The sequence below is a fragment of the Carcharodon carcharias genome, chromosome 12 (genome assembly GCF_017639515.1).
Source record: "Carcharodon carcharias isolate sCarCar2 chromosome 12, sCarCar2.pri, whole genome shotgun sequence".
Classification (NCBI taxonomy): domain Eukaryota; kingdom Metazoa; phylum Chordata; class Chondrichthyes; order Lamniformes; family Lamnidae; genus Carcharodon; species Carcharodon carcharias.
Window position 1 is genome coordinate 104,271,417 of NC_054478.1, and position 19,133 is coordinate 104,290,549.

The 19,133-nt window shown below is 40.8% G+C and overlaps 1 protein-coding gene across 5 annotated transcripts in view; it reads right to left on the reverse strand.

Moving 5' to 3' along the window:
- LOC121284917 (E3 ubiquitin-protein ligase HECW2-like) overlaps positions 1-19,133 on the reverse strand; it is a 398,529-nt gene that overhangs the window by 234,135 nt on the left and 145,261 nt on the right. For all 5 annotated transcript variants that reach the window (XM_041200816.1, XM_041200817.1, XM_041200821.1 and 2 more), the window contains one exon: positions 18,030-18,361. In XM_041200816.1, the coding sequence (XP_041056750.1) occupies positions 18,030-18,321 (292 nt within the window). In that variant the 5' untranslated portion in view covers positions 18,322-18,361. The remainder of the gene's footprint in view (positions 1-18,029; positions 18,362-19,133) is intronic.

Below are 19,133 nucleotides of genomic sequence, written 5' to 3' on the forward strand. Positions count from 1 at the left end.
TCCAGTCCTAGAGAGCTGCCTGCCAATCTGATTGCATACGGTCAAAGTATGGTTGAAGACAAACTACAGTGGATGGATGACGATGGTATAGGGCAGACAAATGTGACATAACAAGATAGCAGATCTCCTGGTAGGAGCAGCATTAAGAAGCAACAGGTTAGGGCCCAACTAGAATACTGTGGCCAATTCTGGCCACTTTAGAAAACATGTTAAGGATTTAAGAGACAGTACAGAGGAAATTTACTAGAATTGTAACAGGGTCGAAAGAAATCAGTTATGTGGAAAGGCTAAAGAAAATGGGGCTGTTCTCCTTGCAGCAGAGAAAATTAAGGGAAAAATTATTGGAGGTGTGCAAAATCTTGAAGGATTTTGAGTGAGTAAATGAGGAGAAACAGTTTCCTGTGGCAGAAGGGCTGTAACCAGAGGACACAGATTTAAGGTAAATGTCAAAAGATGTCATGAGGAAAAATATGTTGCACAGTGAGTTGATACAATATGGAATGCACTGCCTGAAATGATGGTGGAGGCAGATTCAATAATAACTTTCAAAAAGGAATTGGACAAATACTTGAAAAAGAAACATTTGCTGCACTATGAGGAAGGGCAGGGGAATAGGATTAATTGAATAACCCTTGCAAATGGGCTTCATAGTCTCCTTCTGTGCTATATCACTTATGATTCCATATGGTGTCATAAGCAACCTCGAGAATTGCATTGAGGACACTCTCCCATCGTGTTGTGCAGCACAACCGCTATGGTAACTGGGGTAGATTCAGAGCAGATGAAGCAGTTCAAAACTGGGAATCCATGAGGCATCACTGTGGGACATCAACAGCAGCAGAATAACATTAGCTGTGCATTCTCAGAACTCAACAATGGGCACTGAGCTTTCTCTAAATTCGGAAACATGAGCGCCATTCATTCTTCGAATTCGAATGTAAGCACCACGTGCTCTCTGAAGTCAGTAGTTTCAGCATTGTACACCCTCAGGACTCGCAAGTGTGAGTGCTGTGTTCCTGAACTTGGGAGTGTGAGTGCTTTCTGTTCAATGAACTCAGCAGTTGTTAGCATTGTGCCTTGTCTGAACTCTGTAGACTGCCTGACAATAAATGGATCAAACTACACATTGCAGGGAACTTTAATTATTTGATAGCAAACAGTACCAAATTTCATATTGCAGCCAAAATGTTTGGCGTGTCTTGTCCTCCAACAGTGTCAATAAGAAATCTGCTTCTGCCGAGATATGTATTCAGCCTTGACTTGTATTGCTGTGGGCAAGATAACGGAAGGATTTATCAGAAGCAAATGTTGAATAAACAAAGGGGAAGGTCTTCTTTATTCAATCCTGAGATAACAGTCCTTAAGGTAACTGAAATTATGGTTCTAACATTCTAATTACAGTGTAAATGACGCCACAGTTATCGAAGTTCAATTTAACTTTGAAAAGCTCACCATTTTGGCAGGATCTTGATAACTGTCTTTTGTACTGTAGCCAAATTCCTATCCTTCCTGGCGAGAGCGATTTCTGATAGATGATCATTTGCAAACGCTTCTTTCTCAGAAGTTCCTAGCGGCAACAACTCGGGTGCCAATAACAACTAATTCTCAATGACTTGTAGCAGCTGCACCAATCAGACGACTCGAAGCTCTGAGCTAAAGACAAGAAGCCCTCCTCTTGTTAAAAAAAAACCTTCCTAATTTTACAGCATTTAACCAGGCTTATGATCTTGTAGGGAGGCAGCGCCTTAGGTATGCTTCTGAGCCACAAGTGAAAACATACAGCTAGATTTGTCCATATTAGTTGTACTACACATTGATTGGTACAGTCCAGGAAAGGTTTTCTTAACCATAAATAATATTAATTATCAGCAACAAAGTGTAATAGGTCTGTCAGATATATCAACCACAACACAGGAAAGCTTTAGCTGTACCTAACATCTCAGAAAATTCATCAAGGCTCCTTTAACAGCACCTTCCAAACCCACAACCACTACCATCTAGAGGGACAAGCAGATAGATGGGAACAGCACCACCTGGAAGCTCCCCTCCAAGTCACTCACCATACTGACTTGGAAATATATTGCCGTTTCTTCACTGTCGCAGGGTCAAAATCCTGGAATTCCCTTCATATCAGCACTATGGGTGTACCTGCACCACTTGGACTGCAGCGGTTCAAAAAGGCAGCTCAGCACCACCTTCTCAAAGGGCAACTAGGGATGGGCAATAAATGCTGGCCCAGCCAGTGAAGCCCACATCCCATGAATGAATTTTAAAAAAAAGAAAAGAAGAAAAGCATTCTGCTTTATTGGAATATCTTAGATGAAATGAGAAAAACGCAGAAAGGGTGCAGATGGAATTAGTCTGATTCTCAAGGTGAAATCTCAAGTTGTTAATGTACAATATATTCCTGCCTTTCATATTCCAAGCTACAATCAGGGTAAAGCTTGTATTACAATTTTTTAAAAAACACACCTTAAAATATGTTCTCAAAGTATCATTTTTAAATCAAATAAAATGGGCTATTGACTCTGGAGCTATCCATAAAAGGGGATCAGCTATTCAAGTGCACTTAAGGATTCACAGAAATGTACAGCACAAGAGGAGGCCATTCAGCTCATTGTGCTTCTGCCAGCCCTCTCAAAGATCTCCCAATTAGTCCCCCTTGCACACTCTTTTCCTGCAGCTCTGCATTTCTTATCCCTTTTCAAGCATTATAAAACAATTCACCTTTGAAAGATAGTGCTGAACCTGATTCCGCAATTCCTTAGGCAGTGCACTGTAGATGACCATCTCTCTGCACAAAGTAACCTCTCCTCATCTCCCTCACCAGCAGCCCGCTCACCCCCCACACACCGGTTTGCCAATTACATAAACTCTGTGTCCTCTGGTTACCAGAAACAGTTTCTTCCTTATACTCTATCAAAATCTTTCAGAATAGTGAACATCTCTGTTACATTTTCCCTAACCTTCTCTGTTCTAAGGAGTACAATCATAGCATCTCTAAGCTCTGCACTTAACTGAAATTGCCATTGTTTGAGTAAATATTTCCTGCACTCCCTCCAATGCCTTGCAATCCATCCTAAAATGGGGTGCCAAAATTTATAAAAGCAAAATACTGCGGGTGCTGGAAATCTGAAATAAAAACAGAAAATGATGGAAAACCCAGCAGGTCTGATAACTCTGTTTCTCTCTCCACCGATGCCAAGTGTTAACAATATTTACCATGGAGGTATATGGTGTTCTGAAGAAGAGTCATACGGATTCGAGACATTAACTCTGTTTCTCTCTCCACAGATGCTACCAGACCTGCTGAGTTTTTCCTGCATTTTTTGTTTTTATTGCACAAAATTTATACAAAACACAACAGCTGAGACCTAACCATTGATAAAAATATAAGGTTCAGTTTAACTGTTTTGCTTTTGTACTTTATGCTGCTTTTTATAAAGTCAGCATCCTATGTGCTTTTTTAAACAGCCTTATCAACTTGTCTTGAGATCTTTAAAAATCTGTGTACGTACACCCCTAGGTTTCTCTCTTCCTGCACTCCTTAAAATTGCACCATTTAGTTTACATTGTCTCTCCTCATTTTTCCTTCCAAAATGAAAACTTCACATTTTGAGAGACAGAGATGCAGCAGCCATCTGCACTACAATAAATTCTCAGACTGCTGAGTAGAACATCAACAGTCATTATTGAGGAAATAAATTGAAACAATATGTGAGAGACAAGAGATAAAGGAAGCATCTGGTGCTGTAAATAATGCAATAAAGCTGTCCACTACATTTTGTTTCAAGAGTGTTTTAGATGCAAGCACAAGTCAGTTTAATCAATAAGCACGCTCTTTTATACCCAAATACCGAGTAAAAATACTTTCGTGAAAATTTTATCTTAGAAGGTTTTCTCTTAGATGCAAGGCAATGCAGTAAATATAATCAGTATGAGATATGGCTAAAACACAAACCAGCCTTCAGGAAGAAAAAAAGATACATACTGCCAAAGCCTTGCACTCATCAGGATCAACACAACAATGCAAAATTTCAGATGGTCACAACAATTTATACTGCAGGAGAAAAGGGTGCTGATTGGTTGGCAAGTCAATTCTGATTGGCTGAGGTATTGCCTTGGGCCTGGAGAAAGCAATGGGGAACTATAGGCTCCCAAGCTCTCGGGTAATTCAAAAAAGGCACATGACTTGGACATATTGTTTACGGTGTACGGGTCCGTGCATGTGAATGTACATGGCTTCTCTTAAGTGTAAATGAGCCATGTTACAAGTTTGGCTGGTTATCTTAAATTGTTGTCACATGTAAAGTAGAAACAGGAGTAGAAACAAAGCTTGATTGGTCAGTTGAATTGGTTATGCACTCAGGCAAGACCAGATGCTAGTTTTGATGCCTGGGAACTAAGTATTACGATGAAGCACCCTAAAGTTGAGGATATTTTAAGTGCAAATAAAACATTTAAAAAATTGAATATGCAGAATGTATATTTAAGCTTCCATCCTTGGGTGACCCAAAGCACATAAAATGCAACAATTTTTAGTGATACTTCTCATGCCAATCTTCCTGATGTGTATTCATGTGCAGTGGATTTCATCATATTTTTAGTGAGTGAAATTAGGAAATGTTTCCCTTTAACATGGGAAGTTAAGAAAATAAGAAGGGTTGTTAAAAGTACTTCAGCTGTAGAAACACTGGCTCTTGTGGAAGCAGTGAATATGGGATTCTATTTGCCAAATATTTTAGTAGAATTTCTATGTAAAGAGTGTAGTGAAAACAATTTTCCAACTGAATGTTACATAAATAATTGCTCCTTGCGGGATAACGTTCACTTGACAAAATGTGTAAGTGAAAAAAGATTAAGGATTGATCTTGCCAGTGTGAAACAAATGTCAGAAAAGAATGAAATCTCCAAGATCAAAAGGATACATTGCTTCAGGAAAAGAAGTGCTTGTACCAAAAGATTATTGAGGGTCTTAAAAAAGAGGGGTCTTGTGATGTGATATTTTATAGAGAATATGGAAAATAATTGTTTTGAAACATTATTTTTTGTAAATATTATTTGCTAAGTTTCGTTTAAAAAAGAAAAAACAGAACCTGTTCAGAATATGAATTAAGATTCAGTATCTATAAGTGGGAGGAACTCATTGGATAATGACTTGTGCATGGGATTGGGAAGCCTACAAAGACCAACAGAGGACAACTAAAAAAGAAATAAGGAGGGAGAAGATTAAATATGAGAGTAAACTAACCAGTAATATAAAAGAAGATTGCAAGAGTTTTTTTAGATATATAAAGGGTAAGAGAGAGGCAAAAGTGCACATTGGGCCACTGGAAAATGATGCTGGAGAAGTAGTAGTGGGGAACAAAGAAATAGCGGAAGAACTGAATAGGTACTTTGCGTCAGTCTTCACAGTGGAAGACACGAGTAACATCCCCAAAGTTCAAGAGAGTTGGGGGGCAGAGGTGGTGGTGGCCATTACCAAGGAGAAAGTGCTAGGAAAACTGAAAGGTCTGAAGGTGGATAAATCACCTGGACCAGATGGATTACACCCCAGGGTTCTGAAGAAGATAGCTGAAGAGATAGTGGAGGCGTTAGTGGTGATCTTTCAGGAATCACTGGAGTCAGGGAGGGTCCCAGAGGATTGGAAAATCGCTAATATAACTCCCCTGTTTAAGAAGGGAGTGAGGCAAAAGACGGGAAATTACAGGCCGATTAGCCTGACATCGGTCGTTGGTAAGATTTTAGAGTCCATTATTAAGGATGAGATTTCAGAATACTTGGAAGTGCATGGTAAAATAGGACAAAGTCAGCATGGTTTCATCAAGGGGAGGTCATGCCTGACAAATCTGTTAGAATTCTTTGAGGAGGTAATGAGTAGGTTAGACAAAGGAGAGCCAATGGATGTTATCTACTTGGACTTCCAGAAGGTCTTTGACAAGGTGCCGCACAGGAGGCTGCTCAGTAAGATAAGAGCCCGTGGTGTTAGAGGCAAGGTACTAGCATGGATAGAAGATTGGCTGTCTGGCAAGAGGCAGAGAGTGTGGATAAGGGGTCCTTCTCAGGATGGCGGCTGGTGACTAGTGGAGTTCCGCAGGGGTCAGTGTTGGGACCACAACTTTTCACTTTATACATTAATGATCTAGATGAAGGAACTGAGGGCACCCTGGCTAAGTTTGCAGATGATACAAAGATAGGTGGAGGGACAAGTAGTATTGAGGAGGCGGGAAGGCTGCAGAAGGATTTGGACAGGTTAGGAGAATGGGCAAAGAAGTGGCAGATGGAATACAACGTGGGAAAGTGTGAGGTCATGCACTTTGGTAGGAAGAATAGAGGCATAGACTATTTTCTAAATGGGGAGAGAATTCAGAAATCTGGAGTGCAAAGGGACTTGGGAGTCCTAGTCCAGGATTCTCTTAAGGTTAACTTGCAGGTTGAGTCGGTAGTTAGGAAAGCAAATGCAATGTTGGCATTTATTTTGAGAGGACTAGAATATAAAAGCAGCAATGTGCTGCTGAGGCTTTATAAGGCTCTGGCCAGACCACATTTAGAATATTGTGAGCAATTTTGGGCCCCGTATCTCAGGAAGGATTTTCTGGCCCTGGAGAGGGTCCAGAGGAGGATCACGAGAATGATCCCAGGAATGAAAGGCTTAACATATGAGGAACATTTGAGGATTCTGGGTCTATACTCGATGGAGTTTAGAAGGATGGGGGGGATCTGATTGAAACTTACAGAATACTGAAAGGCCTGGATAGAGTGGACATGGGGAAGATGTTTCCGTTAGTAGGAGAGACAAGGACCCGAGGGCACAGCCTCAGAGTAAAAGGAAGACCTTTTAGAACAGAGATGAGGAGAAACTTCTTTAGCCAGAGAGTGGTGAATCTATGGAATTCATTGCCACAGAAGGCTGTGAAGGCCAGGTCATTGAGTGTATTTTAGACCGAGATAGATAGGTTCTTGATTGGTAAGGGGATCAAAGGTTACAGGGAGAAGGCGGGAGAATGGGGTTGAGAAACTTATCAGCCATGATTGAATGTCAGAGCAGACTCGATGGGCCAAATGGCCTAATTTCTGCTCCTATGTCTTATGGTCTTATGTCTTATAAAGGGGTACTTATTTACACTGGGACTGTAGAGTTAGGAGCTATGCATTTGTATTGTTGCATTTTGTAAATAAATCTAAAACTCAGTAAAAATCGACTTCTGGCCTCCTCCTTTACCTACTAGCCATAAGAAGTTTAAAAGATGTCGCTGAGTGGCAGCATGTAGATGAGAAATAAGACGGGTCAAGGAGAGATCCTTGGGGGACACAAGAGGTAATAATATGGGAGCAGGAAGAGAAGTCATTGAAGGTGATTCTCTGGCTACAACTAGATATTTAAGAATGGAACCAACCAAGTGCAGTCCCACCCAGCTAGGTGACGACAGAGAAGCACTGGAGAAGGATGGTGCAATCAACCATGTCTTCAGACAGGTCGAGAAGGATGAGGAACAATTGTTTACCTTTGGTACAGCCACATAGGATGATACTGCAACAGACAAGATCCAATCAGGGCCCCCCAAAAAATTACTGATTTGGAGGCTTATTTTGGCTGCAAGCTAGACTACACAACAATTTATAGAGTCATAGAGTTACACAGCACAGAAACAGGCTCTTCAACCCATCATGTATGCTCCAGCCATCAACCAGCTATCTATTCTAATCGCATTTTCCAGCACTTGGCCTGTAGCCCTGGATACTATGATGTTTTAAGTGCTCATCTAAATATTTCTTAAATGTTGTGAGGGTTCCTGCCTCAACCACCCCCTCAGGCAGTGTGTTCCAGATTCCACCCACCCTCTGGGTGAAAAAAATTTTCCTCAAATCCCCTCTAAACCTCCTGCCCTTTACCTTAAATCTATGCCCCCTAGTTATTGACACCTCCGCTAAGGGGAAAAGTTTCTTCGTATCTACCCTATCTATGCCCCCCATAATTTTGTATACCTCTATCAGGACCCACCTCAGCCTTCTCTGCTCGAAGGAAAACAACCCTAGCCTATCCAGTCTCCCTTCATAGCTGAAATGCTCCAATCCAGGCAACATCCTGGTGAATCTCCTCTGCACCCTCTCCAGTGCAATCCCATTCTTCCTATAGTGTGGCAACCAGAACTGCACACAGTACTCCAGCTGTGGCCTAACTAGCAGTTTATACAGCTCCAACATAACCTCCCTGCTCTTATATTCTATGCATCGGCTAATAAAAGCAAGTATCTCATATACCTTCTTAACCACCTTATCTACCTGTGCTGCTGCCTTCAGGGATCTGTGGACATGTACACCAAGGTCCCTCTGATCCTTTGTACTTCCTAGGGTCCTACCATTCATTGTATATTCCCTTGCCATGTCAGTCCGCCCAAAATGCATCACCTCACACTTCTCAGGATTAAATTCCATTTGCCACTGCTCTGCCCATTTTACCAGCCTATCTATATCGTCCTGTAATCTAAGGCTTTCCGCCTAACTATTTACGACACCATCAATTTTCATTTCGTTTGCGAACTTACTGATCATATCTCCTATGGGCAGGAGGTTTAGAGGGGATTTGAGGAAAATTTTTTTCACCCAGAGGGTGGGTGGAATCTGGAACACACTGCCTGAGGGGGTGGTAGAGGCAGGAACCCTCACAACATTTAAGAAGTATTTAGATGAGCACTTGAAACACCATAGCATCCAGGGCTACAGGCCAAGTGCTGGAAAATGGGATTAGAATAGATAGCTGGTTGATGGCTGGAGCAGACATGATGGGTTGAAGAGCCTGTTTCTGTGCTGCATAACTCTATGACTCTATGAATTGTTATATAGTCTAGCTTGCTGCCAAAATAAGCCTCCAAATCAGTAATTTTTTGGGGGGCCCTGATTAGATCTTTTCTGTTGCAGTATCATCCTATGTGGCTGTACCAAAGGTAAACAATTGTTCCTCATCCTTCTCGACCTGTCTGCAACCTTTGACATAGTTGATTGCACCATCCTTCTCCAGTGCTTCTCCGTCGTCATTAATGTACACTACAAACAGCAAGGGTCCCAGCACCGATCCCTGTGGTACACCACTCGTCACAGGCTTCCAATCGCAAAAACAACCTTCAACCATCACCCTTTGCCTCCAGCCGCTAAGCCAAATTTGGATCCAATTTGCCAAACTGCCCTGGATTTCATGGGCTCTTACCTTCTTGACCATTCTCCCATGCCGGGCCTTGTCAAAAGCCTTACTGAAGTCCATGTAGACTACATCAACTACACTACCCTCATCTACACAACTGGTAACCTCCTTGAAAAATTCAATCAAATTTGTTAGACCTGATCTCCCCCTGATAAAGCCATGCTGATTAACCTTGATTAATTCCTGCCTCTCCATGTTGCGATTAATCCCGTCCCTCAGAATTTTTTCCAATAGTTTCCCTACCACTGATGTTAGATTCAGTGGCCTACAATTACCTAGTTTATCCCTACTATCTTTCTTGAATAGTGGTACCACATTTGCTGTCCTCCAGAGTCCTCTGGCACCTCTTCTGTGGCCAGAGAGGATTTGAAAATTAGTGTCAGAGCTCCTGCAATCTCTTCCCTTCCCTCACATAGAAGCCTGGGATACATCTCATCTCGGCCTGGGGATTTATCCACTTTAAGGCCACTAAAACCACCTAATACCTCCTTCCTTTCAATGCTAATTTGTTCAAGTATATCACGGTCTCCTTCCCTGATTTCTACACCTACATTGTCCTTCTCATAGTGAACACAGATGGAAGCTAATCATTCAAAACCTCACCTACGTCCTCCGGCTCCATGCACAGATTGCCACTTTGGTCCTTAACGCGCTCTACTCTTTCCCTGGTTATCCTCTTGCCCTTAATATATTTATAAACTGCTTTGGGATTTTTCTTTATCTTGCCCGCCAGTGTTTTTTTATGCCCCCTCTTCGTTCTCCTAATTACTTTTTTTAAGCACCTCCCTACACTTTCTATACTCCTCTAGGGCTTCCACAGTTTTCAGCCCTTAGTATCTGCCATAAGTTTCCTTTCTTTTCCTTATCCAATCCTCTATATTCATTGACATCCAGGGTTCCCTGGACTTGTTGGTCCTTCCCTTCATCTTTACGGGAACATGTTGGCCCTGAACTCTCAGTATTCCTTTTTTGAATGATTCCCACTGGTCTGATGTAGACTTTCCTACAAGTAGCTACTCCCAACCCACTTTGGCTAGATCCTGTCTCATTATATTGAAATCGGCCTTCCCCCAATTCAGGACTTTCATTTCCAGTTCACCTTTATTCATTTCCACAACTACCTTAAATCTTACTGAGTTATGATCACTATCCCCAAAATGCTCCCCCACTGACATTTCTACCACTTGCCCAGCTTCATTCCCTAAGATTAGATCCAGTACCGTCCATTCTCTTGTAGGACTTTCTACGTGCTGGCCCAAAAAGCTCTCCTAGGTGCACTTTAAGAATTCCACCCCCTCTAAGCCTTTCATACTAAGACTATCCCAGTTAATATTGGGGAAGTTGAAATGCCCTACCATTATTACCCTATTATTTTTCCATTTCTCTTAAGATTTGCCTACATATCTGCTCCTCTATCTCCCCCTGACTGTTTGGTGGCCTATAGTACCCTCCCAGCAAAGTGATTGCTCCTTTTTGTTTTAACTTCTACCCATATGGTGTCATTTGAAGAACCCTCTAAGATACCATCCCTCCTTACAGAACTAATTGACTCCTTGATAAATAGTGCAATGCCACCTCCTCTTTCACAACCCCCAAACCCACCCCCCCCCCCAATCACGCCTGAAGATTCCATACCCTGGAATATTAAGCTAGTCCTGCCCTTCCCTCAACCATGTCTCTGTGATAGCAACAATATCATATTCCCGTATGTTACTCAATTCATCTGCCTTACTTGTAAGACTCTTTGCATTAAAATAGATGCAATCCAGCCTTTCATTATTCCCTTGTGCCTTAACAGGTCTATATTTGCTCTGCCTGCCAGGCAAACTTAGTTTCTCTTCTATACTTAGTTGTGCATCGCCCCCTACTGTACCTCCACTCTGTATCCCACCCCCCTGCCAAATTAGTTTAAACCCACCTTAACAGCACTAGCAAACCTCCCCGTAAGGATGTTGGCCCTGTTCCGGTTCAGGTGCAACCCATACAACTTGTACAGGCCTCACCTTCGCCAGAAACAGACCCAGTGATCCAGGAAACTAAAGCCTTCCCTCCTGCACCATATCTTCAGCCATGCATTCATCCTCTCTATCCTCCTATTCATATACTCACTAGCACTTGGCACACGGAGTAATCCAGAGGTCACAACCTTTGAGGTCCTGCTTTTTAATCTGCTACCTAGTTCCTTAAATTGTGTTGCAGGACCTCATCCTTCTTTCTACCTATGTCGTTGGTACCAATGTGAACCACGATCTCTGACTGTTCGCCCTCCCCAGTCAGAATGCCCTGCAGCCGTTCTGTGACATCCTTGACCCTGGCAGCAGGGAGGCAACACACCATCCTGGAGTAATGTCTAAGGCCGCAGAATTGCCTGACTGCACCCTTCACTACTGAGTCTCCTACCACTATTGTCTTGCACTCTTACTCCTCTCGCCTTGTGCAGCTGAGCCACCCACAGTGCCGTGAACTTGACTCTGGCTGCACTCTTCAGAGGAACCTTCACCCTCACTGTTTTCCAACACAGAAAGACAGTTCTAGAGTGAGATGCACTCGGGGGCTTTCCTGACTACCTGCCTGCCCCTCTTCTTCTGCCTGGAGGTCACACATTCCCTCTCTGACTACACTTCCTTAAGTTGTGGAATGACCACATCTAAAAACGTGCTATCCATGTAACCCTCAGCCTCACAGATGCACCACTGTGTCTCCAGCTGACACTCGAGCTCTGAAACCTGTTGCTCAAACTGCTTAAGCTGGTCAAGCCAGTGGCTTTTCAACTGTTTGTCCAAACTGGGCAATTTTAACAGGCAAGTTAAAACAGCTCTGTTAATAATACATCTTCGTCTACAACATCGCAATTATACAGCAAAGCTGTGACCTGATATAATGGAGATGGTTTGCTTGGTTAGCTGTTGGCCTCCATCATGGATTAACAGCATTAGTTAGATAGTAATAAATTACTATGATGAAACTTCATTTCCAGAGCTTTTGGTGAAACACTTGTATTTTAATTTTTCTGATTTTCACTCATCATTTCATGACCAAGATTAATCTTTGTACAGGTAAAAAGACTGTGCCTAGATTATAAAGCGACAATCACTCTGGTAAATAAAGCTCTTCAGTTTGTGACACTAAGCTCTATGAAACAAAGCTCGTCGCCCACATAACATCAGCTGAGTTTGTATAATTACATTATGCTTCTATGCCGCTGTCCTATTACCTCATCCTAAAGAGGCTATAAGTATAAACAACTGTCTAGAAAACAGTTGGTATACCTGTGGCTAAATATCATCATCTGGCATTTGTTCACCTCCCAAAATATCTGGCATCAATACAATGCAAACAACAATGGTAGTTCACCCACGAATAGCAATGAAAGCAATGGGGAATTCTTGGTGGAGGAAAATTGAAGATATATTAGAAACACTGGAACACTGGTGGCATGTGGATAAGGTTTTAGGTGACATATGGAGGGAAACAATTAAACACTAGCCAGGCTTTTGGTGGTCATGGTGAAGGGATTGCACTCGCCACTGACCTCAAAAAAAGCTGCCCACAAAGACACAGTAACTCTAAAGTGAAGGTTTCCTGATCCCCAATGTCAGTTTTAATTTGTCACCTTCCACAATGGATCTGTGGCACTCAACAGCAGGAGAGATAGATCAGCAAATCATACTGATGAACTGTGACAAACAGCAAAGCAGCAAGTAAACAGCTGGAAATATAAAGCACATTTTAATCAATATACAGAAAGCAAAATAAACTTTTGGACATTCACATGGGTTAAGAAAGAAATGAAAGAGGGAACAAGATCTAAGAAAAATAGTACATTTTATTTTTATTTAACATCTGCAATTTTTAAATGGTTTCTGAGGGAATGAAATTCCACACTTCTAAAATTAGTTTTTCGGGGCCAGGGATGTTGTTCATCAATAAGTACAACTTAGAATACTATTAAAATTTCAGTTACTCCTGCTTAAATAATACTTAATGTATTCAATGGTTTTACAGTGATAATAGTGTGTAAATGGGTTTACTACAAATCAGTGATTTCTAATCATTCAATCCGTGAAAACTACAACAGCCTGTGGAGGAGCAGGGTATCAATGATAACAGCTTCCAGATTTCCACATTTAACTGCAATGGTGCGAGAGCCAGGAGTTCCTGGCATATTTTTACTCAGCAAGAATAGCAAATGCTAATAGTTTTGCCATCATTACCACTGTAAATATTAGTTATCTGCTGTGCACGGCTTACATAAAACTTAAAACTACTATAGAAGCAAAATACTGTTGATGCTGGAAATCTGAAATAAAAACAACAATGCTGGAAATACACTCAATTTCTTTTCAATCCTGTAAGGCCCACTAAACCTTGCCTTTAATGAGTCACCTAGTACTGATAATGTAACTAGCACTTTCTCCCTAGCAACAAAACTATGAGCTTTAGCTTTCTTGTCTGCTTTAACTTTCATCACTTGTGATATCTTTAAACGTTCCCCAGCTAACTCACATGCTCTGTCCAATTTCTCGCTGAATTTTGATACATAACCCAGGAGAATATTTTCTGAATTTTGACCCACCAATTTCTCATGAATCAATTTCAGTGGTCCCCTTACCTCATGACCATAAACTAGTTCAAAAGGAATGAAACCATTCAATGCATTAGGAGAGCGCCAAATAGCAAAAATACAAGAATGGAATTCCCCTATCCCAATACTAAGGATAATTCTGACTATTTGCTCTCAACATAGTTTTCAGAGTTTGATGCCATCTTTCCAAACGCCCCCTGTGACTCAGGATGATAAGTTGTTGACTTCAACTGTTTTATTCCCAAACTGTTCATTACTTCCTTAAACAACTGTGACATGAAATTTGAACTCTAGTCTGATTGTATTTCTTTAGGTAAACCATATCTTGTGAAAAATTTAGTTAACTCTTCCACAATTTTCTATGTTGTAATGTTTCTCAAACATAGTGCTTTAGGAAACCCAGTAGACACATCTGTTATTGCCAGTAAGTACTGATTTCCACTTTTAGTCTTAAGGAGGGGTCCTACACAATCAATCATGGCCCTAATAAAAACTTCTTCAAATGCTGGAATTGGAATTAAAGGTGCCGGCTTAATCACTGCTTGTGGTTTCCCTATCACCTGACATATTCTACAGAATTTGACTATATCCCGATGCAATCCAGGCCAATAAAAATGTTTTTGTATCTTCACCTGTGTCTTTCTAATTCCTAAATGTCCCCCATTGGGATTTCATGCGCTATCCTTAGAATCTCATTTCTAAATCCAAATGGTAGTACAATCTGCTATACCTCCCTCCAGCTTTTGTTTGCTGAAACATGATAAGGCCTCCATTTTCTCATTAAAATATTACCCATAAGGTAATAACATTCTGGAACACATTTAGCCTCTGTTTCTGAGTAAGCTGTTTGTTATAAATGTTTTATTTGCAAATCCTTTTTCTGCAACTCCACTAACCTCTAAGTTAAACACTTCAGCTGAATTGACTTCCAGTCTTTCTGGAACAACCAGATCAAACACAGTATCAGCTAACTGGAGTTCCACACCTTCTCCCTGCCTTTGAATTTCCTGTTCTTCTTGTTTCAACCTATGAGCCTGTGATCTCATTATCACACAATCTGGAAACAATCTAGGATGCTCTCTGCAACACTCCTGTTGAAAACACCTCTATAGGCTGCTCAACTGCCATAGGCATCACCCACACTTGTGATCCAGCTACATCATTACCCAGAGTAAATTGAACCTCTGCAATGGGCAATTTTTCCACTACTCCAACAATCATCTCACCTGTTTTCCACTTACTCTTTAAATTTACCTTCAACAATGGATTAGGTTTAGCATCTCCATGAATCCCACTTATTATCACCTGTTCCTGCAATACTCTCTCTGAACAACAAATGTCACTATCCTAAAGCATTAAGGGTTGACCAGCCTGCGTCTTTTAAAATTTTATCATCTTTACCTACTCTACCCTGTACACATGGAAAGATTTTCCCTTCACATACAAAATCTTTAAACATTTCTGCAACCTGCTCCACTGAATTCTCTTGGGTAATTTGTGAACACATTCACACTTCTTTACCTAACACTGATTCTCCCTGTTTTATCTGTACACAAACTGCCGGCTTTTCCTGTGCCTGAACCTCAGAACCCACAGTACTTTTACTTCCCGAGCTTTTCTGCACCCCTATAATTCCAACAGATTTTCCCTGCAATTTCCAGTGCACAGATTTTGTATGTCCAACTCTATTACAATGAAAACATCTCAATTTTCGAATGCCACTTCTATCCTTAGCACCTTTCTTTTTGGTCTGAGAAAAAAACCTCCTGCAAATTTCCACCTACTCCTTCTCTTCCCTGACTATGCACCTTTCTTTCACCTTCCCACTTACTAACCTTTTCTGATTTAAAGGGGTGACTAAAAAAAAATTTTAGCTCTATGAACTAACTCATAATCATCAGGTATCTCTGCTGCTTATCTCACCATTTGAACCCTTTGTCCCTCCACAAGTTGTCACTACCGAAGGAATTGAATCTTTAAATTCTTCTAAAAGATTTACTTCTCTATGAGCTGCATATGTTGTTTCTATTTTTAATGCCCGTATCCACTGCTCAAAATTACTTTGTTTTATTCTTTCAAACTCAATTAAGTTTGCCCAGGCTGTTTTCTCATATTCCTAAATTTCTACCTGTATGCCACAGGAACAAACTCGTATGCACTCAAAATAGCCTTTTTTACCACATCATAATTCACCGACATTTCTTCTGATAATAAAGCATAAACCTCATGTGCTCTACCCACCAACCTGGATTGTAACAACAATGTCCAGTTTTCCCGTGGCCATTTCATCTATTTAGCTATCTTCTCAAATGAAATAAAGAATGCTTCCACATCTCTTTCCACAAACTTTGCAAGAGCTTGCACAAATTTAAACATCTCCCCACTGGGTTTTGGGTTAAAGGGTTTTTCAACAACAGAACTTTCCTCAGTATCTAATGTCTCTTTTTTAAAATCCAGCTTTTTTAAGCCGGAACTCCCTGTCTCTTTCCTTCATTCTCTCTTTCATTGTTAACTTTTCCCTCTGGAGATCAAGTTTTCACATTTCCATTTTTTTGAAATAATCCCTTTTTTCCCCTTTTCCTTTCTGCTGCCTCGAATTCCAGTTTTCCCATTTCCAATTATTTTCTCTTTTTGTTTGCCTCCAATTCAAGTTTTCTCAGCTCCTTTGCTTGTTCAAATTCAAGCCTCTTCATTTCTAACTGAAGTCTCACTACCACCAGCTGTGACTCACTAGTGTCAGATATCTCTTCCAACTTTAAACGCTGTGCTACACTTTCAAATTATATCTGCTTTCTTAGCCCCTGCAGTTAACCACAATTGTACTTTATCCACCAATTCCATTAAATTAACTTTAGTTTCTTTTTGTAAATCAGCCAAAGTTATAAATTCAACTCCCAGACAACTCTGAACAACTGCCAAAGCCATATTGCAGTCTCACCACCTCAAAAAAATCTCACACCAACTCCTGAATTCAAAGTGCTTCTCATACTCGTAACATTAAGATTCACCAACTTCAACCCAATCAAGGAATTTCAAATATGTCCCACAAAGAGCCCCCTACTATGTTATGGCACAGCTGATGGTAAATACTGAGTTGTTCAAATTCCAAATGGAAACTTGAAACAACTGCCACAACTTTGTAATTTGTATAAATTTTGAGATGTGTGCCTTGAATTCAGTTGTAATAAGACCATCATGTCTTATAGTTTTTTTCAAAACTAGATTAAGCATTTATTAACATTAACCCAAGTTGCTATTATTCATGTGTGACCTTCAAGTGAGTGTCAGAGGGCTATTGAACTGCTGAGGCATCACAACTAAGCCCAATTTTGTCCTCACCAAGGATGTCAACATATTTGCATTTCCTGCACAAGTCTCTAGATATCAATCAAATGCATCAACCTCCCTAACCCAGTGAACTACAGGTGAATTGTGAGTGCCCCAATCTGGGAGCTCCTTCAGCAGTGTGGCTCAGTTACTCACTGATTAATCTCACTAAGCCATTAGAGAAGTATTATTTTATTAAATAGACAAAACATAAATGCAGCAACGCCAATGAACTCTGAATTGTCAATAGATGGTCTACCTCCCTTCTTTGGGTATATTCGAAGGTTTTACAAACATAATCAGATGGGCATAGTGATGTCATGCTAAATAGACATAGGTTTTTGCAGAAATATCAAAAATTTTGAACAGCTTTTTTAAGCTGGAGAACTAGAATCGTATTTCACTAGTTTTTTTTAATTCATTTCCTTTCTTAATAATCCTCCTGGAACCCTGCTCCACCTCCACCACAAATTCCTCCATATTTATTGGTGGTGTGGGATTTTCCAGGAATTGTCGCGGGTGGGACAGAAAATTTTGACTGACCAGCCAAAGGTCTGTTGACTTTGGATGGGAATTTCCAGGCCCGCTCATAGTCTGGGTCCCTGATCATCTAATTTCCTTTCCTTCCTTGTCTGTGAGGAAGTGTCTAGCTTCATCTCGATGGCAGCACAGTTGGGACTGTGCTTACAAGCATCTCCTTCCCCTCTACGAGGCAGCATGTCAGAGCCCCGGTGTGTTGTGTCACCCAATTTTGCTTTATTGTTAAATAAATTCGAAAACTGCTAATGGGATGTCCAGAAATTTATGAGAGACTCCAAAGGCTCAATAGGTCCCAAGTGTGCCAAGCTTTCCAGTCTTATGGAACAGTTTTTTAAATGATCCATGAAAGAAAGATACTAATGCTAAAACTTTGTTTACCTATATGATAGAGTCCAATCCAGTCTGTGGGGTCCACCTCTTCTTTAATATCCCAGTAAATAATCAGGTTCTGTGCTTGTCCAAGTGTGTATTCATACATGCTAGCTGTCAGACTGGAGCGGCTATCCGAAGTCACCAAATCTGTGTCACTGTTTGCTCTGTGGAAATTCAAGCTCTCCGACCTGGCACTCTGAGAAGCCAAGCTTTGCAAGTTTTCAGGACTCAGGGTGTAGCGGAGTTGAGGGTTCCTGCGTCGCACAAAAGGCACATGCTCCCTGGTGGAGCCCGACATTTTCACTGTGTCTTGAAGTCAACTTCTCTACGTCTAAGATCTGTTCAGGAAGAAAAACAAGCCATCAATGGATTCTGTTTTGTGAAAGAGGTCAGTCAAGTGAACAAGGTCAGGCATTTGTACTCTTTAACTGACTGTGGCATGTAATCTTACATCTATCCAGTAAACCATATAGAAGAACATGCATATTACAACAAGATTACTAATGGCTTTTAATATTAACTGTCAAGAAAAGTAAACAAACTCAAGTTATTTGATGCTTTCTCTTGTGAATTGGCACAGCCACACATTTTCTAAGTACGGGCGGCAAACTCCGCAATGTGCTGAGTACTTCTTTTTAATGGCACAATGCAGATTCCAGGCAGTGAAATATACAACAGATTTCAACTGTCAACAAACAAAAGTTGTATAATTCAGCTGGTCATAAAAACACTGATGTTGGAGGAATTCTGCTCTCTAAAATCTTTCCAAGTGGAGTTAATATCTCTCATCGGTAATGTATCAGAGCAATAAGAGTTTATCTTCCACAACATTAAAATGTTATTTCAATACAATTTACCAAATTTTAACTAAAAACATTTTTAGATTTTCACCTCAGGTATTCATCGCCAACCATTACTATGAATAAAACAAAGCTTTTGCCCATAAAAATGTCAACAAAAGCACTCATTTCAAACACAAAAAGTAACTAATCTTCTCTGCTCACTTGTGAGAGAGGCCTCTATTTGAATACAGATCCAAATGAACAGATGGAACTCTTTGCTCCCCAACACCTCAAATTCACCCAAATGAAAAATTGTAGTCCCAATCCA